The sequence below is a fragment of the Gallinula chloropus genome (assembly GCF_964237585.1).
Source record: "Gallinula chloropus genome assembly, chromosome: 10".
NCBI lineage: Eukaryota > Metazoa > Chordata > Aves > Gruiformes > Rallidae > Gallinula > Gallinula chloropus.
Window position 1 is genome coordinate 9,610,140 of NC_140095.1, and position 25,159 is coordinate 9,635,298.

The 25,159-nt window shown below is 45.4% G+C and overlaps 1 protein-coding gene across 1 annotated transcript in view; it reads left to right on the forward strand.

Moving 5' to 3' along the window:
• RAPGEF6 (Rap guanine nucleotide exchange factor 6) overlaps nucleotides 1–25,159 on the forward strand; it is a 124,512-nt gene that overhangs the window by 41,138 nt on the left and 58,215 nt on the right. Inside the window, exon 6 of the mRNA XM_084268592.1 lies at nucleotides 5,744–5,887. Coding sequence (XP_084124718.1) covers nucleotides 5,744–5,887 — 144 coding nt within the window. The remainder of the gene's footprint in view (nucleotides 1–5,743; nucleotides 5,888–25,159) is intronic.

Below are 25,159 nucleotides of genomic sequence, written 5' to 3' on the forward strand. Positions count from 1 at the left end.
TTAGGTCATTCTTTCTAAAATTATGCCTACTTGAGTTTCAAAATCCTACTAGTCATGGCTGAGTTGAGCATTCCTCAGTCAGGCAATGACAGACTGCTGTATTTTATTGATGTCCCCAACCCCCATTTCACTGTTGTTTACTGGCTGTGCTGGGTTGGGCATGAAAGACCCTTGTACTCCTGGTGTGAAGGCTTTCAGGTGAGAGGAGAAGTAACATAAGAGTGCTTAGCCAAGCTTGAAAGGTGAGGCTTTCAACGTACTCATCATCAACCTCTTCCATGTCCAGATTTCTTTATGCTGCTTGAGAGCAGTTACTGATATTGCCAAGTTGATGTCTACTTACAGATCATAGCTCGGTCCTTCCCAGGTTGACGCACACATACTGTCAGCAGCTGGAATGTTGGGATTGCTTTTCCATAGCTCAGACTGATGTTGTACCCCAGCAGTCTTGCTGGGGGGGACTGAAAGGTCTCTCTAACTTTAATCTTGCGAGATGCTGCTGCTGGAGCTGGAACAAAACTATTCGTTGCTCTGAAGCCACCTGCCTGCTAAGCAGGCTCAGATCTCCAAACTGCATTGATAGCCAGATACAGTAACATTAAAACTGGTATTTGATGATGTCTCTTCCTCATTGAGTGTGTGAATATGCAGCTCCTATGAGAAATCTGGCTCTCCCAGCACACTAACAGCCGTGGACGTCAGCGATGTCCTATACTGAGGGTGCTAGCTGTGCTCTGTGCTGTTCTTTGTGCAGTGTCAGTCTAGTGCTGCTCGTGGGCTTTGAGAGCATCACTGGTATGCTCTGTGCTGCAGCAGATGTTGTAAGCTATGCCATGTCTCAAAGTAAGTGCAGGTAAGAGTGCAGGCCTGTCTCAGTCCTCTAGAGTGAAAATAGTTCATTTGTGGGTTCCCAGTTATCCATTCTCTTCTCAAAGCTGGAGTTTTGGGGTGGGGAGTTTATGCCTTGGGGGATGCCACAGGAGATATGTTCTGCCATGTCACATGGATGCCCCAGGCACTCCAGTTTGCTGCTGCTGCTTTGAGCTTTTGCCTGTTACCTGCTGCTGAGGACTTGGTGTGCTGAGTATGCCTGTGTCTGCTGCCTGGAGAGACCTGAGCCTTGCACCTCCACACTCCTGGTGTTGTGTAGCACAGAACATCCCACACTCACTCACCTGAGCACACCCAGACCTTGGGTATCTCTAACAATCCTTTGAGTTGATGTAAGTGAGAAGAATTCACTCTGTTTGGACCAGTTTCACTAACAAACAAGTTACACCTTTGACCTTCTCAAGCTGCAGACATAGCCTGACCTGGTGTGCTGCTTCCCACAGAAGCCTGGTAGATGCTGCTGCAGCTGGTGTTTGCAGCAGGAGCAGTCTGCAGCACCGTGGGAAGCACCCAATGTCCCTTCCAGAGCTGGCTGGCCACTCACTCACTGCAAATGCCTCTGCAAGTTTACATGAAATACATTCCATGGGCAAAATATGGGATAAGGTGAAATTCTTAGGAAGCACATCTGGCCTTCCCTGGCCTGATCACCACTGCTGTGGAAAAATATAAATAAAACTCACAAGAAAATAAATGCAGTTAAAAGAGTAACTTCTGAGTGGCGTGTGCTACTGCAGAGAACTGGACCTTAATGAAGGAACCAGAGTTCAGTGTGAGTGTCACTGTAGTAGCCAAAACTGAGGAGTTTTTTCAGAGGAACCAACTTCTTTGGAGAAGCCTGTGCTGGCAACATCAAACAATGCTGGATGTTCCTGGAGACAAAAGCCCAGCCTGGACCACTGTCCTCTGTTTGAAACCTCTTGAGTTTTCTGTAATTGTAGTTAAGTGCCCATGAGAGTACAGAGATGTTTGAAAGTATCTTAAATCCTGTTCTGGATCTTCAGTATTTAGTTTTCTGTAGGAAAACCAGAGAATTAAAAGTGCAAAGTTGTTTTTTCATTATTTTTATGTTCAGGTCTTGCAGGTAGTTACAGCTAAAGGTATTGTTAACCATCAGTTTTCTAGGTAGGGCTTAAATGGGAGAGAGAAAAGCATCCCTGTGGTGGCAGGTGCCTTGTTCTGCATGGACACAAGGTGTACCTGAGTTTCATTTCCCTGATTAATTTATCTTGATTCTTTTATATCTTTTTTTACAGCATACTAATGAGGTTTAGTACATAATGAATGTTTATCTTCAAGCAAGAGGGTCAGTTAATGTAGTTAAAGAACACCATCGTTCTGCTGCTCACTGACTTTTCTTTTTATTCCCCTCTTTTTAGAATGTAAATCAGGTTTGTAGCAGGAATCCTCTGGGAACTGACCCATTTTAAAGGCCATAAAATGTGGTCAACTTAAGTTAATGAGGATAACAGATAGTGTGTGAATGGGCATTGCAGCTCATATTTTTGGAGGCTGAACAATCTATTGAATTAATAATAGGACCATTTATCACTTAAGAAAATGGCCCAGAATTGCAGCGTATCGCAGTGTACTGGAGTGTCCTTTCTGCTGTTCCTTGGTGCTTTCATTTTCTTCCTCAGATGGAAGTGTAAGATTTCAGAAGAGCAGTGTGATACTTGGAGGTGAAAATAATTCATAACTGGCATGGGCTGCAGAGTGAATTTTAGGACAGTCCTGCCATGCTCCTCAGTTTTTGCGTGGCAGCAAGCACTGTGGCTGTAAGTAATTCAAGGTTAATAAAACACCAGCCCTAATTAGAAACTAGCTAGTTAATATGCAGGGATAGGGAGGTGATTGTCCCTCTCTACCCTCATGAGGCCCCAGCTGGAGTCCTGTGTCCAGACCTGGGGTCCCAATACAAGAAAGATGTGGGACTGTTGGAGAGGGGTCAGAGGACCCACGGAGATGATCGGAGGGCTGGAGCAGCTCCCCTGTGGAGAGAGGCTGAGGGAGCTGGGCTGGTTCAGCCTGGAGAAGAGAAGGCTGCGGGGGGACCTCATTGCAGCCTTCCAGTCCCTGGAGGGAGCAGAGGAACAGGAGGGGAATCAGCTTGTTAAAAGGGTAGAGACTGGCAGGACAAGGGGGATGGAGTGAAGCTGAAGGAGGGAAGGGTAAGATGAGATATTAGGGGGAAGTTTTTTACAGAGAGAGTGGTGAGGGCCTAGAACAGGCTGCCCAGAGAGGGGGTGGATGCCCCATCCCTGGAGGTGTTCAAGGCCAGGTTGGATGGGGCCCTGGGCAACCTTGTGTAGCTCCAGGCCTGGAGGTTGGTGGGCCCTGCCTGTGACAGAGGGTTGGAGCTCTGTGATCCTTGGGGTCCCTTCCAACCCATGCCAATCTATGAGTGTGTGATTCTATTCTGAACTTCTTGTTAGATACTGAGAATGAAATAATATGAAGGCTACAGGGCAGGGGTCTCCCTCTGACCTGGCAGCCTGGTGCACCTATGCCAGTGCTGAGCTCATGGTGTCTGCAGAGATGCTGAATTTCTCCATAGGGGTGTGCATCTCCCTTGGGGTGTTGTGAGGAGGCTGAATATGCTCTCTGCCAACAGAAAATTGTAGTTTCAACTAGGTGAAAGCATGGCTGAGTAGTGAGCGGTGCGAGGACGCCCTGGCACGCTTGTCCTGCTGATGTGCAGCCCATCAAAACCCACTTACCTACATCACTGTAAATCAGCACAAACAGTCTGATGGTCAAAATACGGGCTGTGCTGGTGGCACTGAGCTGGAAGCTCTAAGGCATGAGGTCCTCCTTTGTTTTCTGATGGTTGTTTTGTCAGCAGTAGTGGTGTTAACCGAAGGAAGCAGGTGCTCTCCTTTCTGAGTCTCCCCCAGCAGTTGGCTGCTTTGCTGTTGTGTTAACAAATAATACATTTATACTCAATTCTTAGTTGTTAGGTAAATTATGGAAGAAAAATAACTTCATTTTTTCACTGTTTGTTTTATTTTAGTCTTAAAAATACCTATTAGTTTAGGGACTTCCTAATACAAGGGGACTGTTGGAAGAGTCACTGGCCACTTGAGTGAGCCCTTGGCGTCCAGGTCAGTCTGTCAGAGAGGAGAAGCTCAATGCTTGCTTTAGTTCCTACAGTTCCAGAAGTTTGCATGCAGAGAAAAAAAAGAAATAATTAATTTATTGAAGGAGCTTGTGCACTGTAGCATGTGTAATGCTAAAATGAAAAATGAGATCCATCCAATTTTGGTTATTTAACTGAGTAACTGCACCAAACCAAGCTTTCCTACTTGTGGAGTCTTCCGTAGAATTTCAGAGCAACATTATTGCTGCCTAGAAATCCATGGTTGAATTTTACTAAATGGGCTGTTTAAAAGGGATTTCTGTTTAGGTTTTTTTCCTGCCTGCATGCTTAATGGTTTGTTTTTGGTATCTTTATACCCTCATGCTTACAGCAGCACTGCTCCTAGATGGCTCTGCTCATTGCCCTTTGCAAATGGGTAGTAAAATTCTAGTGAAAAGTGTGGTTGGCCCTTGGAAGGGGAACTCTGCTTTTCTGCTTTCTTTTTTGATAACATTGGGCTGTGAGGATCACTCTTCTCTTTTTTTAACTGTTGTGTGTTTAACCTGTGTTGCCACTGTGTGTTTTTCTCTGTGGAATTAAAAATAACCCCCCCGGCAAGCTCAGCTGCCGCTTGTACCTTCAGATCTCAGACTTAGCTGTTAGGAAAAAGTGATGTAGAAAGTAGATGTGATCTTGCTTTTGTGATGGTTTAGATATTCTGGTTACTTTCTTGTTCCTGCCTGTTCCGTCTTCCTGGGTTTCATACCTTTTGAGTTTTAGCTTTGAGGTCGTTAACCCACGTAGGTGAAGCGAGGGCTGTGTAACAATGTGTAGAGGTGGTTCTCCTGTTCCGCTACTTGAGGTGTTTAAAGTGAGGTTTGGGGGTGTGTGGGGGGGTGGGGAATAAAAACCATTGAGGATGGTAGAAACTCTTCTACAGTAAATGTATTGTAGAGGAGATTGTTGCCCTGCCACAGCCTATTTTGCATGCGTGTCTGCTCTGCTTCCTGCTAGGACGTGTTTTTCCAAAACATCAGAAGGAAATGGGAAAGGATGAGACTGCTTTTTATAGAAAAAGGAGTTGTAACTACTGAGATAAAAAGATTTTATGTTGGCTTTTACTAGCAAGATAAATTTACTGATTTTGTTTTTTTTAAGGTGTAGTCACAAGTAATGTTTGATATCAAGACATGAATCAAGTTCCAGTTATTTCTTCATAATCTGCTGGAAGTGATTAGAAGTCAGTATGATGTAGCTGAAGTAGTTATGTATAAAAAGCTGGAATATTTAAAGTTATTTAGCTCTGACTGGTACTAGAAATAAGTTATGCTTTTAAAAATTACACCTATAAAAAATAGGATATAATTCAACACCTTTACCAGGCTTTAAATACTCAGAGTAATGGTAACCTCTGTGTTAGATGCTGCTTGTTTCAAGTGTAACTCAGATTGTATGGCATGTGTGTGCAAGAAGGGTTTCTCACACTTTATTCAGAGGATACGTGTGCCTTAGTACCTTTTTTTTTTACATTTTATTATTTTTTTAAACCTATATCCTGGAAGGAAACTGCCGCTTCCGGCTCATTGTAGTAAGGTGGTTGGAGCTGTAGCAGCAGCTTCTCTGAAACCTCTGCACCCGTTTTTCTCAAGAAAAGCTTCTGAGTGCTGTGAACTTCATGTCTGTTCCTCCCTCATGAACTTCGTACGGTTCCACCGCCTCTCGGTGCTATGGAAGAACTGGATGTTTAACCAGGAGCCTGAACATGTGTTTCAGGTGGAGAACTCCAAAGACAATGAGGAAAACATCTTGCAGAGGGAAATCCCGCTCAGGCAGTCCCGCCGGAGGTTTCGCAAGATCAACCAGAGGGGCGAGCGTCAGACCATCACTGACAACGTGGATTCCAGCAGCTACCTGTCGGTGAGTCTGCGCTCCCTTGGCCCATCTCCTGGGCATCGCACCATCCGCGTGGCCGCCTGGCATCGAGCTTTAGTGAGGAACACTGCTGAGATGAAGGAGTCTGTGTCTGTCACTTGGGAGAAGATGGTTTTGTTCTTGTGGGGGAGCAGTGAGGGGGCTTTTGACTGGAACAAGTTTAGATTTGGGTGCCTGTGAAGATTCGGGTCCTAGTTAGAGGCTTCTTTAGTTCAGCGGTTTCAGTGGAGTGCTATAAATAAATCTTTGCATGTGGGCTGGACAGAGCAGTGGTCCTGCTTGGGTTTCGTTGGTTTCACCTGGAGTTCTTTGCTAAGTTGTAGGAATTAGTTGTTTGCTTTTTTTTTCCCCTCCCTCTTAAATTTGAACTCTGTTTTGGAATGGAGTTGGTCACCCTTCAGTTCAATGTAGTACTAAAGCTGCTGTTGTACTTGGTGATGTTTACTCGCTTCAGAGCAGTGTGGTGGTAACTCAAGCATCAAAATGAGTAACGGTAACTCATTTGCTAGCCCTAAATAACATCACACACGGCATGATCCGCGCTCCGTGAAGGCACGTACAGCTGTGGTTTCAAGGCTACAATGCTTTTATGAAGGTTTCTCTTCACATACAAGCTTCCTGCGTGGTAGCTGATCACCTCTGTGATCTAGACAAATTATTTAATTTGAAGTAATTGTTCTGGATACTTTGATTTGCTTTGAATTAACATTGAAGTGCACAAACCCTGCGTCGTCTTCATTCATGGGGAAAAATAGATGAATTCTGTTTCTCCCCTGGTTTTCCATCTTGCTTTTCATCTCCCTGAAAGGTACAAAGCTTCTCTTGGTCGATACACTTCAAAATAAGTGTGCAGTTAGACATACACTTGAAAGGATTCCTCTGTTTCAGAATAAACTGCTGGGGTTTTGTGTGTTGGTAGCTGTGGGGTCGCGGGTGCTGATTTTTGGCTCTCCGCGGTGTGAGCCTGTCTCAGAGCAGAGGTTACTTTGGCATTGGTCTGGTCAGCACAAAAGCTCTTGTTGCTGTGGTAAGAAGAGGCTGCTTGAAGCTTAACATCTGCCATCTCATTTGAAGAGCTGCTGTGGTTGGATTTTATCATAAGTCATCTGAATTAGCTACTGCTGAGATGAGATGTTGGCTCCTCGTGCTCTGGGCAGTCATGTGTAGGGCTTTACTAGGAATTAAATTCCAGGCTACACATGACAAACTTGGTATCATTCTCCTCAGTGTTCTGTGACATTGAATAAGCACATGGAAAGTAATTGAGTTGAGTGCCAAGAGGAGGAGAATCCCAGGAACCTGCACAGCTTGTTTGAAGAGCCACAGGAGAAGGGACTCTGGCAGCTTTGGCCTCAAAGACCGAGGTGTTGTGACTTCTTGAATGATGTCAGAGGCTTTCAGTTACTGATACGAGGTAGTTGGTGTGACAGACCCGTGGGATTGTGATTAGATGGCAAATTGTGTCCTCGTTAGGATCTTTCTTCATGTTGATTTATTTATTTCTGTTACTGACCCCCTGGAGCGTGTGTGTGTATCTGCACGTGGAGCTTCATGCTGCAAATCTGGTGTCTTCCTCAGATTTTTGAATACATATATTTTGATCAGCATTTGATGAGGCAATAGTATAAACTTCACAGCATATTCCTAAACCTACTTTTCATGCCAGTTAATTAGGAGTATCTAAAGAGAGTCCTGTTAACACTGCTAGGTGTTTTCCTGGATGAGCGAGTGCTAAGTGGCAAGAAGTAAACAACCAGCTCTCTGGTAGAAAAATCTGCAAGCTTTTGGGTTTTCAGCAGCCTGAACTGAAAAACTGGCCCTTGCTTAGTAGGCAGTGAGCTCCTAATTGGGAAGTGTCACACTCTCAGTATTGGTGTAGCGAGAAGTCATTTCTAACGCAACAGATGACTTAAGAAATCAAAACACGACAAACCAGCTGTCTGTTTGACAAGTAAATAAAGATTGGGAAGCCTGTATTTTTCCATATTCCATCATAATCTGGTAAAATAATGGCTTTTTCTGGGGTGTGGTTTGTTCTGTGCCTGGGTTTAACTGTGTGAGTCTGCTCATACGTGACTGTTGGTTCCTGGTGGCCTTGAAAACAGGTTTTATAGCGCAACCCTTCACGTCAGCCCGTGTGAGAAGGGGCAGGACGAGGAGCAGGGGCTTTGAATGAAACTTCTATTGGACAAGAACTTGCAAATGTTTTCTGCCAGAGTGGGGAAAACTGTTTACAAACTCTCCAGCAGATTTCCTCTCTGGTGTAGTGCTAGGGAATAAAGGCAGTGTTGTATTTCGCTCTCCAGCCCCTGTGTAAGTGCTGGTGACAGATGCCACGCGTGGCCTGACGGACCTTTTGTGCAGGCTGCGGGCTGCCAGCCCATCTGCAAGGGTTCTCTTGGGCTCGATGTTGGAGTACTTAGTGTGATGCTCTTGTAAGTTTTTTTTAAGTGCCTAATCTCACAGACACAGGTCATTTTTTGCTGTCTAAAGAAAGCTTCAGTCCCATAGGTATTGAAATTCGGTGCCTTATCCCAGCTCAGATTTTTTTCCTTTCCCAACTAAATAGAAGAGTTCTTGTGTCTGCTTTTAAGGGGAGTTAATCTGTGCAATCTCCGTTAACTCCTTAAAATGTAAATCTCTCTGCATTAAATATGATTAGTATTTATGATTAAGGTTAATCTTTGTTTTTATAAAACATTACCCGTTAGGTTGTGACGTGAGCTTGCATCTACTTCTCACACAGAGCTCCTTGCCTGCTGCTGGGACTGGTGCTGCAGAGAGTCAATCCCTGCGCTGGGCTGTGCAGTGGAGATTTGTTGTACACATACTTTAATATTTTAAATGAGCTTGAATGGAAAAAATGTTAAAAACAGATCATCTGGTTGGTTTCCTTGATGGAGGAACTTCCATTTAGACTCTTGCACTACGTTGTTGTGGTTCAAGGAGCAATATTTAACAAGAGCACTGGTCTCCTACAGAATAGGTGTTTAAAGTTGGGATGGTTTCATGTAGGTTGCAGTGGATGTGTGCTGACAGTGTTCCTTCTCCGTACTCAAACTGAACAGGTTTCTATTTCCGTTCACAGCTTCAAAGTGCACAATGACCTGAACTTAGGTCTGCACTGCAAGAACGAAGCATGTTATAGTTGCTCTTGTTAGGTGAGGCTGAGGTCTGACTTCCGCTTGCAGAGGTGCTAGAGGTTCTGGCACTGAGATTTTTCCCTTCTGTGGCATACCTAAGCTGGCAAGATCCTGGGTATAAATGGGTATTTGGCGAAAAACTTCTCAAATGTGTCTTTCAGGATGCAAAATAACTCTGCTCCCCTTGAAGTGATGGAGGAGGGGACTCTGGCATGGAGGGTGACGTGTAAGGCTGAGTTGGTTGGTGCTCTGCCTGAGGCAGGCAGGTCTGAGCATCCCTGTAGTTACTGGGGACCTCTTTATCACTCAGCGTTTCTGGCCTTTCTTGGGTTTTTTGTCGTGTGAAAACTGTGTCGTATCTCAGCCCTGGAGCAAGGCCCTGGTGTGGGGGGAAGAGTGAGGCCGGAGTCACTTGGAGAAAGCTCTCAAACGTAATGGAGTAGAAGCAAATGTGCCATTGGTATTAATTAGACATGCTCTTGCTTCAAATCTCACACGTTGGTGTGGTTGTGTATCTTTGGAGATACGTGCCTGGTGCATATTACTGCCTGTAATGCTGATAAAGATCCAGACAGGAACCAGGGTCACGCGGCAGGGCATGACCACGGCCGAGAGAAATACTGACTGCCTTGAAAACTAGAAGTAACTAAGCCATGCAGCTGTATTTCTGAATTACAAAAGGACACAGTAACTGCAGTTGTCTTTGTTCAGCAATGTCCTGAGTCTTGTGTCCGTGCAGCAGGACGGACAGATCTACAGCTGGGCTAATGACAGGTGACTCTGTGTTGGTGCTTCTGGGAAACTCCTTTCATGGTAGTTCTGGGGATTTATAATGGTTAAACAGCTGTTTTGGTCTTCGATCAAGTAGTTGAAAGGAAATGGTTCGAAGTGATTATCTTCACAATTAAAAAATAAACCCCAAGATGGTTTTGCGCTCCTATTTCTTGAAGTGATCAAAACCAAATGGGGCTTGACAATTTCCTACAGATTCCTGGATGACCCTCAAACCTGTAAACTGAAATATTTTTCCTTTGAAAAAGTTTTCTGATTTCTTATTTACTTGCATTGTTGATAGTTCCCTTATCTGATTTTTTTTTTAAATGAACATTCATATATCTAAACCCAGGATGTGTGTGATGTAATGCACACTTCTATGGAGTTGTGACAACATTTGGAATCTTTTCAGTTGTTAGTTACTGTAAAAGAGAATAAAGAAATCAGAACCAAACTCTTAATGGTAATCCCCTTTCTGAGATGCAAATGTACCTTTTCTTTTTTTTTTTCTTAAACTCTCTTAAGAGGATGATGAGGTTTAAAAGATTTATTACAATATTAAGTTTTACCGACAGTATCTTAATACTTGCATCATGTAAAAATTTTCCTGGAGCCTTGTAGAAGCATTTATCTTCAGAGAAGTCTGTCACTGAAGACTGCTTGAGTGGCAAGTTTCTTGTTCTTTGATCATTACTTAATGTAATCCTGTCAGAGGCTGGAGCTGGCGTAGAGTTTCTTGCAGTTGGGGGGAGTTCAGTCACATTTCAATATACCGGATCAAACCCATTAGGTTCTTTCTTTACCATCACTAATCCTTTCCCTTTTAAATGCTATCAACCACTATGGGTCTCTTATAATCTATTTTTAACTACCAGGTAAACTTGCTGAAATGGTACCTTTTATTGATCTAAACCAACTAAGCCTGACTTAAAGCATGCCTCTGGCTGCCTTTTGTTAAACTTGGCCACAGCATCAGCTGGCATCTGTTTATTCTTAATATCAGCTCATTTTAATGAGGTCGTGGCTGAAATCACTTGTTCTTGAGCTGCAGGATGATGCTCTTTGCAGCTCGTTGCTTTTTCTTTAATGTGTTTATGCCCAGACTTCCTCTTTTTGGGTGGTTTAAAGAAAGCATTGACAATTTTAGTGTTATTAACTAATGAATCAGAAGAAGATTTGGGTCTTGCTGAAATAAGTGAGTCCTGCTACTGCACTTAGTAGGTGCAGATATTTGTCATGGATAGCTTTTGGGAGGTATTGTGCGATGCAAAGAGAGCAATCATAACATAGAATGGCATGGGTTGGAAGGGACCCCAAGGATCACAGAGCTCCAACCCCCTGCCACAGGCAGGGACACCAACCTCCAGGCCTGGAGCTACACAAGGTTGCCCAGGGCCCCATCCAACCTGGCCTTGAACACCCCCAGGGACGGGGGACCCACCCCCTCTCTGGGCAGCCTCTTCCAGCCCCTCACCACTTTCTCTGTAAAAAACTTCCCCCTAATATCCAATTTATACCTTCCCACCTTCAGCTTCACTCTATCTCCCTTATCTTGCCATTATCTACCCTTTTAACAAGCTGATTCCCCTCCTGTTCCTCTGCTCCCTCCAGGGACTGGAAGGCTGCAATGAGGTCCCCCCACAGCCTTGTCTTCTCCAGGCTGAACCAGCCCAGCTCTTTCAGCCTCTCTTCATAGGGGAGATGCTTCTTCCTGACACGGTTTATACAACATGAAGACTTTCTCTGTTCTCATCCTCATCTTAAATCCTGCATGGATCAGATCCCAGGTTCTGCTCTCAGGAGCAGAAATCTCCATTAGGTGGGACAGCATCTTGGCAAAAGCCTTGTGCACTGTTGCTTGGTTGCAGTTGAACTTGTGCCATTTTTAGTGCTTTTCTTGCTTCTGTGACCAAAAAGAAACTGTGTCTGTGGTTCACTTCCTGAGCAGCAGACAGGGTCACGTTTGCCGGAACGGAGACGAAGGTTCAGCCGCAGCACCCAGGGCAGAGGAGAGTGGGGAGCACAGGTGGCTGCAGCACCCAGCTTTCTGGAAATGAGAATAGGTGTTGGATGGCCCAGCCTGGTCTCTGGGGGTGGGGAAGAGGCTGTGAATGTTAAGCAGCTGTGTTAACTAATGATGTCATGGGTGAGCACTTCCATGGCTTATATGCTGCAGAGCTGGGAGCAGCCTCTGGCAGGGTCCTGCTGGTGTCCAGCACCCTGAGCACACCCTGGTCTGCTGAGACAGCTGCCCTGGGACATCTCCCTTTGCATTTGTAAGCCAAGTGCATCATCCTTGTGTTTTATTTGGCATATTGATTTTGTCTGTCCGTTTGGTTAGAAGTCTGTCACTGGTTATGATGGTCCCTAACAAAACCCCAGTCCCCAAAGCCTGCTGTGCATTACGCTTCTCCCTTCTGCCATCGCCCACTGGTGCTTCCCAGACCAATTCATTAGTGTCTGTGGTTTCCAAAGAGCAAAGGCTTGGATAGACAGTGCATGAAATAAGGACATATTTACTGAAAACACTCTCCTTTGTTTAAAAAATACATTTTTCAGATTAAATGATTTAAAAATAGCAATGTATACAACATGTATATCACAGTTTATCCATAATGAAGGCGGTTGTAGTTATTCAAAACTTCTATCCAGGCATTTCCCTGAAGATCTCCCAGACTTGACAAGCAGACTATATATAACCTGTGAACTACAGGAATCGTCTCAATTCGGAGGTGACACGTGCAGCTGCTGAACAGCGTTTAACAGCAACTCACAAACGAAACTACATCACACTGAAACTAGGGAGGATTTATTTTAAGTGAGCACCTGTATGTACTCAAATCTGGCTGTTGGTGGTAGTGCACAGCCCTTCTCACTGCGCCCGGGAGAGCGGCAGCGGTGGGCGCCGGCGCCGTGTTGGGATGTGGAATCGTTCTGCAGGACAGACAGATGACTTCTGCTCCACCAACTTCCATCCTGGAACAAGATGCTGAATTGCTGTTGAAGAGAGCTGCACTGTGAGGTTGCTGACAGGGCTGACATACCCACCTTACCTATCCTTCACCTTTTCTACAGCTGAAGAAGCTGCTAATTTTTTGCCATGTGGACCCATAACGCATCTTTCCAATGGCTTTAAAGATATTTTCTCCCTTCTTCCCCCCCCTCACCCCCTGCTATCCCCCGGTGCTTACACCACAATTTTCAGCTCTTCTGTTCTTCTTATGTCTCCAAAACTGTTTAAAAACCTTTTCTATCTTGAGTAAGATGAGCACTTTGCTGCAGAGCTGCTTCCTCCCAGGGTGAGTGAAGCCGGGTTGCAGGACTGTCCCGCAGCGGGTTTGTGTTTCCCTCCCTTGCTCAGCTCAGCTCTTGTCTGGGGGACAACTCCAGAGAAAACTTGCGGATGTTTTTCCACTGATTTCCTCCTGGCAGTCCAAATGCAGCAGTGTTTTTCCAACTGAGCACTTTCACCAGGAAATCTGGAACCATCTGGAAGCGGATCCTGAGCACCATCCATCCTCTCTGCTCTGTTAACTGGTGATGAACTGGAGGTGCTCCTTACCTTGACCTAAGCTGGTGCTGGCAGTGCTGTACCTCCTGTTTCTCCATGGCAGCTCGTGGCAAAAGGACCTTTAAAAATCCTAGATGTTTTGCAAATTAACATGCACAAGTAACAAAAATTGGGGTCATTATCAATGTGCTCTCCACAAAATAATTAGTTAGCTGTTTGTTTCCCCTTTCGCTGTGTAGACATTGTAGAAACTCGCTTTCTTGGAAAATGCCAGAGAAAATATTTTATATAGCATGTTCAGAGAGTTAATGTCTGTTTTGATGAGCCCTAAGGGGTTGGGTGGCAGTTCCAGAGTCATTAATTCTTTATAGGCAGCCTCTTATGCAAACTACACTGAGAATGATGTGTGAGGGTTATGCCTGCTGCTCATGGCTGTGTCGCATCACTCAGGTGGTTGATGGTAAAAAGCAGTGCTCTGCCCCCCAAGCAAGGCATCTTGGTCTTTTTTGGGGGGGACAAACAAACCCTTTGTGTATGAGCTGCACTTCTTTTTAACAATACAGTTTCAGGCTTTTGCAGTGACATGCTGAGTGGCTTCGGGTGGAAACCGGTAGGGTAGTAGCCAGCAAGCTGGTGGCCCACATGCAGGGAGACGGCAGCGTGCGTGGATGAGTGTTTTATTTCCTGGCTTCCATCTGGGCTGTTTCTGCTCAATATGCTGCACCCAAGCCTAGCAGCCTGGCTCTATCTGGGTTTGTAGCCAACTCAACCTTTCGCTTTGGTTTGGGCTTATTGTGCCATTGAACAACGTGGTTGTGCAAAGGGTCATCATGTGTTTTAACCTCAAGAGGTGTAGGTTTGAGTCATTGGATTGACTGTCACTTAATGCTGAAGGAATTCTTTAAAGGGGGGTGGTGGTGGTGGTGTCTTCAGCTTTGTATTCAAGTTAAAATGGCTTTCTGGTTGGAGTATGGCACTCCACGTCAACTCAGTCATGTCCTTGGGCTTTGTTCTGGGCTCCCTGGTAGAAAAAAGCCAGGGATCTCCTGGAGAGAGAGAATCAGGGCTATGGAGATGATTGAAGGACTGGAGCATCTCCCCTCTGAGGAAAGGCTGAGTGAGCTGGGGCTGTTCAGCCTGGAGAAGAGAAGGTTAAGAGGGGATCTGATCAATGGGTATCAATATCTGAAGGGTGGGAGACAGGGGGACATGGGCAGCCTCTTCTCAGTGTCTGTGGGGACAGGACAAGGGGCGATGGCCTCAAGTTGGAGCACAGGGAGTTCCACACCGACATGGGGAAGAACTTTTACATGGTGAGGGAGCCCTGGGACAGGCTGCCCAGGGGCTGTGGAGTCTCCTTCTCTGGAGAGATTCCAGCCCTGTCTGGACACCGACCTGTGTGACCTGTCCTAGGGACCCTGCTTTGGCAGGGGGTTGGACCCCATGGGCTCTGGGGGCACCTTCCAGCCCCTACAGTTCTGTGATTCTTCAGAAGCTTTCTGGGCCAAGTCAGGACTGAGAACATGCAGAGCGATTTTCAGTGATGTGATCGCCATCAGTAAATGTCAGCACAAAATGCAAGCATTTGGATGCCCTGTTTTCCTTGAAAAACTTGGCATGGAAACCACTGTCTGTGTGAGAGAATAGCTAGAAGATCTTTGGTTTTGGCATAGAACTGATTGCTGTCTAATGACATTTAACTGCATTTGTAATTTTACATTTGATAAGTGGAAACTTTCTTAATGGGGATGTATTTGACAGATGAAATAGTCGATTAAATGAAGGCTCTGGGTGAATGGGGCCATTCTTGTAGCCTCATTCCTTGTTGATACTTTTATTCCTGCAAGTCAGGGTTGCCTTCTAGTGTTTAAGATTTTAGTTGGAAGCGATGTAGCTGCAATGCTTGGGCTGTCTTTCTGATTTCTTTAAAGTTTGGTTAACCATGGTTGTTAGTCAGCTTGGAGTGAAGGAGTGGCATCTGGCCCACCCCTTGCTTTGTCCTTTCAGGTCAGTTTCTTGGGTCAGATGAGAGTAACTTTCTGCTCAGTGCTCTCTCTGCCCCTGAGATGTCATGCCTGAGATGATACTCATGTCTCATATGCTCTTCAAGCTGGATGCCCTGACTGCTAACAAGTGAGAGTTGGCTGCTCAAAATCACCCCAGCTTAGAGAGGACTTTAGACATTTGGTAGAAGGAGCCAGATCCCTCCCCACTTCCTGCTCTCAGGCTTCCAGTTTGGTGTTAACCCTCAAGGAAAACGACAGAAGAAATACCAGAAGTGGCATTGTAATGATTTTTTACCTCATGTGTGGAGTTAATGTGTTATTCTCAAGGTTGTTTAATCAGAGGGCTTTTTCTTGCATGAGGTGTGCTGATCCCTGTGCTCTTATGATTCTTAATCTGCCTGTTTTAACTTGAGATACAGCTTTTACAAACGAGGGGAGAAAACATGGTATTTTGTATTGGCTGCATATCAACTTTTGGGGGATGAAAAGGCATATTTATGTTGGTGAGCTTCCTGATTTCCAAAGCTGAAACTCCAGCTGGCTTCCTGGTTAGGAGGCAGCTGAGGGTGTTACGGCCAGGTCTGTGTTAGGGTCGTGCTGTGACTTCAGCTTTGAGACCAGGTAGAGGTAAATAGTGAGCAAAATTCTGCATGTGTGTGGGGAATGATGCTGTGGGAGATCTCACACTTCCAGGATCTCTGGGTGGATTTAATCCCCCAGACTGACCCTTCTAGGGTTGGTATCCGTTCCCCCTCGTCACCTGGGATGTAGCAGAGGGGACTTTGCCCTCTTCCCCCCTGGCTGGCAGCATGCCTGTTTGCGATGCTGAGCATGATGCTGCAGAGAGCGTGCACCCGACAGACAGGGATCTGCAGGAGAGAGCTGTGATTTATAAACGGATCCAACAAAGTATTATAAACCATATAAATCTGAATTGCTGCAAATAGGAGATGACCTTTCTGTGCTTAACACAACAGCTGAAAAAAGATGGTCGGGGTAGCGCAAAAGCGATGGAGAAATTCAATACATGGTGCCTTTTTATTGTTCCTTCTGTATTGCTGGTGCTATATTTAGAAGCTTACATCACTTCAGGGATGATGACAGTCTCTGCCCTCCCTCTCCCGCTCCCTCCCGCTCTCCCCTGCTCCTTCCCTTAGGATGGATCGTGTTTTCATACTACTTACGAGTCCTACAGATCTTTGGGTAGGATTTTTCTACAGTCTATTAGTAAGTGCTACTGTGGAAAGGGATGCGCACAGGGATGCGGATGCATCACGTAATGTCACCCTCAAGTGGAACGGGGAGCTCGTGGTGCTGCTTTCCCTGCCTCTGCTTCCTAAAGGGGTCAGGAACAGGGTGGAGAGTTGTATTTTTTCCTTTTTTTTTTTTCTTTTTCCTTTTAAACAGGAATTCCTGAGAAGCCCTAAAGAGGGTCTGACCTTGCCACTAAACTACAGCCATTCGTTTAAGATGCTTAAGTTAAATGGTGGGGAGAGATGGGAGAAGCATGCCAGTGACACTGAATCCAGCAAGCTGTGCCAGCGGAGCAGGGACTGCATCCAGCTCGTGCTGCAGCTGGCTCTGTGTGCTGCACCCCACGCTCCCCACCTCCCACCCTTTCAAAGCGATTTCAAGTACTCAAATGTATTGAAATAACCTCTTGATGCAGGTGCCCTTAATGCTAAAATATTTCTGCTTTATTCTGCTGTGTTGGGCGATTCCCACTCGCCAGGCTGGATTAAGATGAATTATTTTAGCCTGAAACCTCTTTGCCCGAGTGTGGGGAAATGACAGATTGCTTTCCAAGCAGCTGGTCTCCTTCCCCAGCCCCCACCACAGGCTGGGAGATGGGATGCTGCCTTAGGCACTGGGCTCGAAAAGGGGGACGTGCAAATCCAGGTACCTGCTCGTAGCTGAGCACTGCTGCAGGGGGATGTGGCAGGGGATGGCAGGGGGATGATGTGCCAGCGGTCACCCAGCTCCGAGGACAAAAGGACACAAGTCCACAAGCCCAACCCTCAGACCCAGGCCCCTCTGCTCGCCGGCACGCAGGCGGCTGGCTTCTCCCTTTTCAGCCAGTGCCATGCTGGCTCTGAGATGAGCCCTTGTCCTCCCTGCTGGCGCTGCACAATGGGCTTTTCTTTCTCTGATTGATCAGGGAAGAAGTAGTGCTGCTCGGCGGGTACCTTCTGCTGTGCTCTCTGCTCCCCACAACTTCAATTCCTGCTCTCCTTTAAGAGAAGAGGCTGATCCTGCTTAGCTGAACGTGTGTGTTTAAATTTGAAGGGCCTTACTGCCCTTTGGAAAACATCCCGTTTTTCAGCCCCTTCCTCTCGTTAAGACAATTAGAACATGCAGATTTATTTAACAGTCTGGAGGATTCAGATAGTATTATGGGAGGATGGAGGGACTGATGCATAGAAACGGAGCGATGCTTCAAGCGTGGAAAGAGATGGGTGTGAAGAAACAAAGACCACCTTTAATTCAGAGACTGTAGACCGAGGAGGGGGGATGTTTCCCATAAGATATTCTCTGAAAACTTGGAATCTGGCTTAAAATGAGAGCGGTGATGTACTGTTTGTGATTCTGCCTGATGCTGCAGCTCTCCACAAGCATTTTGATCGCGGTGGCTACGGAGCAGCCTTTGTATTGGATTTCTTTTTCACTTTCATCTCTGAGTTGCTTCAGTTTTGACATTTTTCTCATTAACCAGGTGATTTATAAAAACTTAACAGCCTCGTGCTGTGGGGAGCCGGGGCTGCAGAAATGCCTGTGCTTAAAAAAAATCCCCCAGCAAAGCACCCCAGAAACGAGGTGAGGGGGGTGTGGGGATGCCCCAAAAGCTGAGGTTTGGAACTAGGTCAGGTTTCCCCCCCTGCTCAGGGCTGCACGGGTGGGCAGGGCTGCGCAGAGCTGCCTGCAGCCCCCCGGGACCACCGCCGCCACGCTCATTGGCGGGACGGCCAGAGGGATGATGTCATCTTCACTTAAAGGCAAAACTAGAAGGAAATAGAATTTTGTTCCCATTATTCAGCTGGTGTTTACAGTAGTTGTAAAATATGGCATCTGAGCCAAAATCTGTAGTGGATGGGATTTCCAGCACAATGCAGAGGGCTTAAAACGCGGGTGGGAGATGAATATCTGCCTGCTGAGCCCAGGGATGGAGTTTGTGTGCTATCGGTGTGCGTGCAGGCAGGGAGAGGTTTCCTTTAGCTGGGTGGGTTTTCTGCTCTCCTAGATGTAAATGGTGATGGGGATAACTGTAACACAGGTAACGCTGCTTAAAAGTGTCTGGATGCTCCTTGCTGCTGAGGATTTATCGGTGTGGTGTTATGTTTGATGTTTGAGATGCTTTTGGATAGAGTTTTGTGAATTATTAGCAGAGAGGCAATAGTTACATGTGAGAGGGGGCTGACGTGTCTTGTCTATTGTTCAGTATTGAAAGAACAGCAAAGGAAACAGTTATATAGCTGGAGGAATGCATTTTAAAAATCTGAAATGATTATCTAAAATGAAATAGATTTTTAAAAATCAATAGTCTTTGGGTTTGCAAGTCTTGCAGGTGCAGGGATGGAGTTCATGTTTTCTGAAGTCTGGTTCCATCTATTATTTTCATTGTCTGGTAGAGGTTAAGGAAATTCAGGCATCAACCCCCTTTTTTTCCTTTGGGTTTTTTTCTTTTAAGAAAGTTTTGGAAGGTGCTTGGGGAAGGTTTTTCTTACTTAAGGTTTAACTCCCATTGTAAATTGGGTTATATGCTGGGAAAAATTCAGCTTCTGGATGACTGCTGAAAGGAGCCTGTGGTTTGAGATGAGGGTGAGGTGTCTTCTTGGGTGCAACTTGGCTTCCAGAACATAAGAATCTTCTTCCATGTGCCCCTTGGCACGGCAGACGAGAAAGGAGCTTTCTGTGGATTGCCTCTAACTGCCCAATTTTGTATTCAAGAACAAGCAAACAAACAAAAAAGGGATTTTTTTTTTTTTCTTTTTCGGCCCCTGCTGCCACCAGGCCAGTCCTGGAAGATCATCTTCTGTACAGGAGGTACAGCCATCATGGGGTGGTTTGGAGAATCACCCTCGAGTCTGATGTGAGCTGGGAATAACGGGATGGATGGAGCTGAAAATTCTTGCCAGAGAGAGGAAAACAGGAACTGTGAGTGCCCCTTGGTGTGGCTGAAGTAAATGACCTAGTGTACCAAATAATGGCTCTAACAGAGCCTTCTCCCTTTCTCCTTGGGGCTTTCCTCCCTCCTTGTGTGGTAGCAGAAGTCCGTTGCCTTCGAGGAACTGCCAGTGTCGCAGCAGTCCCAGCTCGGAGGTGTGGGATCTCGGAGGTGCTTCCCCAGAGCAGCTCTCCGGCAGGCTGGGCTGCCATCCAAGGCACTGAGCTGCTTGCAAAGATTTCAGGTTTTAGTTGGGGAAAAAAAAAACAAAACCTAAAGCTAAATGGATTAGTGCAGAATTAAGGCAATTTTGGTGACAAACAATATTGGTCTTGACTGGGGGGGGGTATGGGGGGGGAAGCCCCACCCACAAAACTTTTTATGTGGTTTCCAAGCCATTAAAATGATGAGAATTAGAAACATCACCTCTCATGGAGAAATCTACTTCTCATTCTGGACAGAAATCTCCTAACGAGTGTATAGGGTGAGATAAAACTGTTGAGGCTCCTGTGTGACATCCATGCATAAAAGCAGGAGTTATTTTATTGTGGACTGATGGTGGGTGTATCCCCGTGTGCGTGCAGGGGAACCTCTGCAGCTGTTTATTGTCCTTATTCCTAAATTTGGATGCCAAGGTAGGAAATCATCCACCTAAATGCTGTCAGAACTGCATGAGATGAATTTTTTAAAAAGATTTAGAAAAACAGAAGCGTTCCAAGTTAGACTATATGCATGAATAGAGCATAAAACAATATAAAATCTAACGTGGAGCAGGGGTGTTTTGCTGAGCAGTTGTTGTACCGATATGTGTGTTTATATTAGGTCAATAAAGATGCTCTGTTGGCTGCATCTGCAGATACAGTAGCCAATTGATCTAATGCAGTTTCTAAAGGCTTTCTATACAGGTGATGTCATCCTTTTAGCTCGGTTCCCCTCCCACTCTCTTTCCTCCTTATTAGATATTTCATCTTGCTGCGGAGCATCCAATCGATGGGAGCTTCTCCTGAGGGAGCTGCTGAGAAGCAAGCAAAGATAGTAAGGAATTAGGACTCCAGCAGTCAGTCTTGCTGTAGCCATGGATGTACTGTTTTGTTGTGCATTACAGAAATGTTTTAATTGGAAAAGCTAGGCGTGGATTAACCATGCTATCTGACTGATGCATTAGAATACTAAGCAACACTGCAGAGTTGTAAACTGCGTTAAAAAAAGGAAGAGGGGGGGAGGTAAAAGAGGAAAAACGTTTGTATTGCAGAGGCTTTTAATGCATTCCACGGTGCAAACCTGTTAGAGCATATATCCTGGAGCTACAATCCGGATGCTAATTCAATTTTTGCAGTTACGATGGACAAGAGTATAAAGAAGAAACTTTAATATCCAGGGTGTGGGATTCCTGAATCGCTGAAGATGCTGAAGAGCCTTTGCAGAATTTCATCTACAGTATGAATGTGAAGTTTCCAAAAAGTGGACCCGAAGATAAGCCACTCATAAATGCATTTTAGTGAAGAGAAAAAAAGGAATTAGAAGAATTCATATCTCACCTTTTAATGTATCGTTGCTTTAACCTGCAGTTCTAATCCATTTCAGAATTAATTCAATTTTAGCAGCACCTCTTTTTGGGCACATGCCTCTCGCCTGGGGGAACGTATGGATATTTGTATTTGAAAAGCTAAGAAACATTTTGATCTGAATTTATGTGCTTGTTAAAACTGGAACGTTTCTGTAGGAATAGCTGCTGCTGCTGCTAACTCACTGCAATACTGAAAACTACTCAGACAGAGTGGAAGCTCTAATCGAATTCAGTGTGAAATCCAAGCCTGAGAAGTTGCATCCATGGACATGTGCTGCTTTGGTTTATGATTTTTAAAGAGAATCCGGAAGGGATTTTACTTCATATTTTACTTCTGTGGCTTTTATTTCAAAAAGGAAACTTTTTCCCTCCTCCCAGCCTAAGAAATGGCTTTTCTTGTTCGATGTTATGCCAACTGCCTGCAGCCCTGGGCCTCCAAAGTAAGTAAGATTTTTGTCTGTGCTGCATTTCTCTGACCTGTATTGACAACCGTGGGGCTGTCGGAACGTTCACTTCTCACAGCCCGAGCGCTGCTCGGGGGAGATGCTGGACTCCTGGCTGTGCATGGGCTGCTCGTGTGGCATCATTTCAGACCGGGAAGGGGGAGAAACTGTGAAATCTTGGTGTTTGTTTCACATACAAATAGCTTAAAAATTAACAGGAAGTGTGCAAAAACCTCATTTGCTTATGGAATGTGTAGAGCTTGCTTTTTAGCTGATTAGTATACAGAGCGAGTGTAAGGTTTTTCTGCCTGCTTGCATACATTGCTAACTTAAATACTGGTGTACAAACCCACTGATGCTCTCATTTCTGAGCTGTCTGATGCTGTGCTGCTTGTTCCCTTTGTGCAGCGTTGTAGAATTGGTTAATTATTTAGCTGAACTGTGTAATTAGCTTTAAAGGACGCAAATTCTTTTGTGTGTCTGAAGATGCAGCATCTTTCGGAAACTGGGGAGGGAAGGGTGTTGCTTTTAAAGGAGGGTAATGAAATCTAGAACATTCCAGCAAACCCACCTATTGAGAGAAAAGCCTTTGAAGAAAATACAGAATATACTGTTTATCAGACTCTTCCCATTTGGTGTGCTCAGTCAGGAAATCAGCCGAGTTGCTGGTGTTTTATGGATGCTACTGCCAAGAAGTCACCTAAGAAATGGGAATTGCCTTAGAAACGTGAGGCCAGGCATATATTCATGATTATTTAGTATGATTTTGTATTGGTTATTGCAGCTCATCCAGGATAGAATAGAGATCACACAACTTTCTCACATGGGAAAGCTGGTGGGGTTTGAAGGTGGCGGGCAGAGCCCTGGTGTTCCTGACACCCATCAGGAAATACACAGCATTGATTTTGGAGCAATAAATTTGCTTTTGACTTTTCATCCCAAAAAGTTGAGAGTCTCAAGTGACATGGTGGTGTAGGGAGAAACGCCACGGGGTGCGCGGAGTCCTCATGCAAGGGGGTTTCCTGGTTGGTTTTGATGGCTGATAAAGGTAAATGGAGGCTTATGGTGTGTGCAGGGATGATGCTGGGCTTCAGGGTTTCTGTATGTGGTTGCCAACATCAGTGTGTGAATATGTGTGTGCGTGTGTGACCAAACTCAGCTGTCTGGTGTGTGTTCTGTCGACCCCAGCCTGGGGTGAAGGCGGCTGCGGGGGCTCCGTGTGCCCAGCCAGGTCACTGTGGCTCTCGCCGTGGAGCTCCCGCTGGTTCCTGTCCTCATCCATATCTCAAGTAGACCCCTCTGCTTTCTACCCATCCTACTGCCCAGACACGAAATAGGAAAGGATCTGTTTACTTAAGCTTGGCTTACCTGCACCGCCATTATTAAGGAGGGCTGGACGTGTGATGTATTGCTCAAAAACTGGGGATGCTTAGTCATGTTGGTCCTTCAGCTGAGACTGCTCATCCTCTAGAGTTTGGGCAAAAGTGGGAAGCCACAGACAAGAAACCCTGTGCTCAAATAGGGGTTTGTTGGGAGTAAAATACTAACAGTATATATTAAAAAAAAAAAGTAAAGGCTTTTGACCGCTGTGGACGACACCCAGCAGATCGCTGCTGTACCAGTCAAGCCAATTATTCGCTCATTTACTGTTCCTAAATGAAATGATGTCAAATGGTGTGGAGGGGGAGGTTTGCTTTTTATTTTTTGGTTTTTTTTTTTTAAATGGCTGAAGGAAACAGATTAGCTGGTTGTGCATTCTAACCCCCGGGTAAAAGTTCTTTATCTTTAAAACTGCGAAGGAAAAGCACCTCTAGCCCCCTTCTGCATGTCCCCACACAGCCCCCCAAAACTTCTGCAGATCCCCACAAACTTTTAAACTGATCTGTCTGTGATGCTCTTGCACCTCTGAAGAGAAACGTGCCCGGGGTTAAACGCTCTGGTGAGCTGAATTCCACCCCAGCTTGTACCAGTTTGCTTTTATCTGAGCTTTGTGCCATGAACCTGTTTCTGTGGCAGATGTTTTATAATAACAAACATTACAGCAAAGTAATCAATGTCAGAATCTTAAATATGCAGATCTGTAACTTGAAAATGTCAAACACTTTATGCTATTTTGAAACTGGAACTGTTTCTTGCCATAGAGAAGTGGACATGGGATTTTTCATTTGCTTTCTTGGGAATTAAATTCAGAGTTTCTTAGTTTATGTAGATATCTGTCCCAGATTATTCTTTTTTTAATTGGTTGCCTTTAGACTGGTGTAGGACAACAGTCTGAAAGTGTGCTGTTGACTCAGTTGTAATTACAGCCCTCTGGATGTGACAGAGCAATGATACATCCATTTAATGGGGGCAAAATGAAGTCATGCTTCGTATGACTAATCAGAAAGGTGAGCTTTGGAGAAGGTAGGTGAAGGAGAACCCTGGTGAAGGTTAATCTTTCCCCAAGGAGGGTCACTGTGTGGCTGTGGAGGGATCTGTGGAAGAAGCCAGCTTGGGGAGCTCTGTCACCGCCTGGAAGATGCTCTCTGAGGAGAAGGGGTGTGCGTAGCAGTGTTTCTTGCACGCCCTGGGGAGCAGGGAATGCACCCCTTACACCCAGCAGCTCTGCTGGGAAACCGATAGGGCTTCTGAAAGTCAAAGCAGGCACCTGTAAAGCCGTCATTGCGAGCTATTTCCCTGCATGAAGAGCTGCTGAAAGGGAGGTAAGCTGAGAGCGAGCCCCAGCGCTGTGAACTTCTGCAGGCATGAGCTGTGGGAGCCCTTCAGCCCTCCTGTGCAGGCTCCTGTGGAGCTCAACAGGATTTCCCAAGACTGTGCTGATACTTGGAAATGTCTCCAAGAGAACTCACCATCACAGGTAGATGGTGGTTGCTCCTCTGTCGGTTGAGGTATCGGTACCGGGGCAGAGGCCCGTGTCGGAAGCACGTCATGAGGAATGGTCTGTGCCCTGGGGACTGCTCTCTGGAATGATAGGCTGTGGGAGAGGAGATAAATAGATGCAGTATCCTCAAGCAAACAGAGTGAATATGATAAGCAGTGAGGTGTGTGGAAAAGGGATCAAAGCAGTCCCAGCTGTCAAGCTGCCGCTGCTCTGGAGGAAGATGAAGGAAGGTAGAGGCCTTCACATCAGTCCTGTGGAGATCTGCTTTCACGGGCTGGTTATAAGTGGGGACAGGAGGCATTCAACTTCAGTTAAACTATATTCCTCTGATACTAATGTGGTATTTTAAGGCAAAAAAAATTAAATCTTTCCAATGTATCTCAGCAAGATTCTGATCATCTCTGTAATTCCCATCGTAACTTCCTCAGTGTCTGTTAAATTGCCTGTAATGCACTTTGTGGTATTAGACTCTTAAACATAGATGCCTTAGGAAGTCACTATGAAAGAGAGCTCTAAATGTAACGATTTAGATATATACTGTTCTCCTGTAATAGAAATTTTATGCACATCCTAGCAATTTCCCAAGCCTACAATGCATCCACAGTTACCCTGGTTGTGTAACGGGAGGGTCTGATGGGGAAAATACAGAGTGATTGGGTAATGTATCTATAGAGGATATTTAAAAAGGGATGCTTTTTGAGATAATGTGCTTTTTATAGAAAATAAGGGGTTTTGAATTAACAACTAAGCTTCTAAAATGTTTGTTCCTG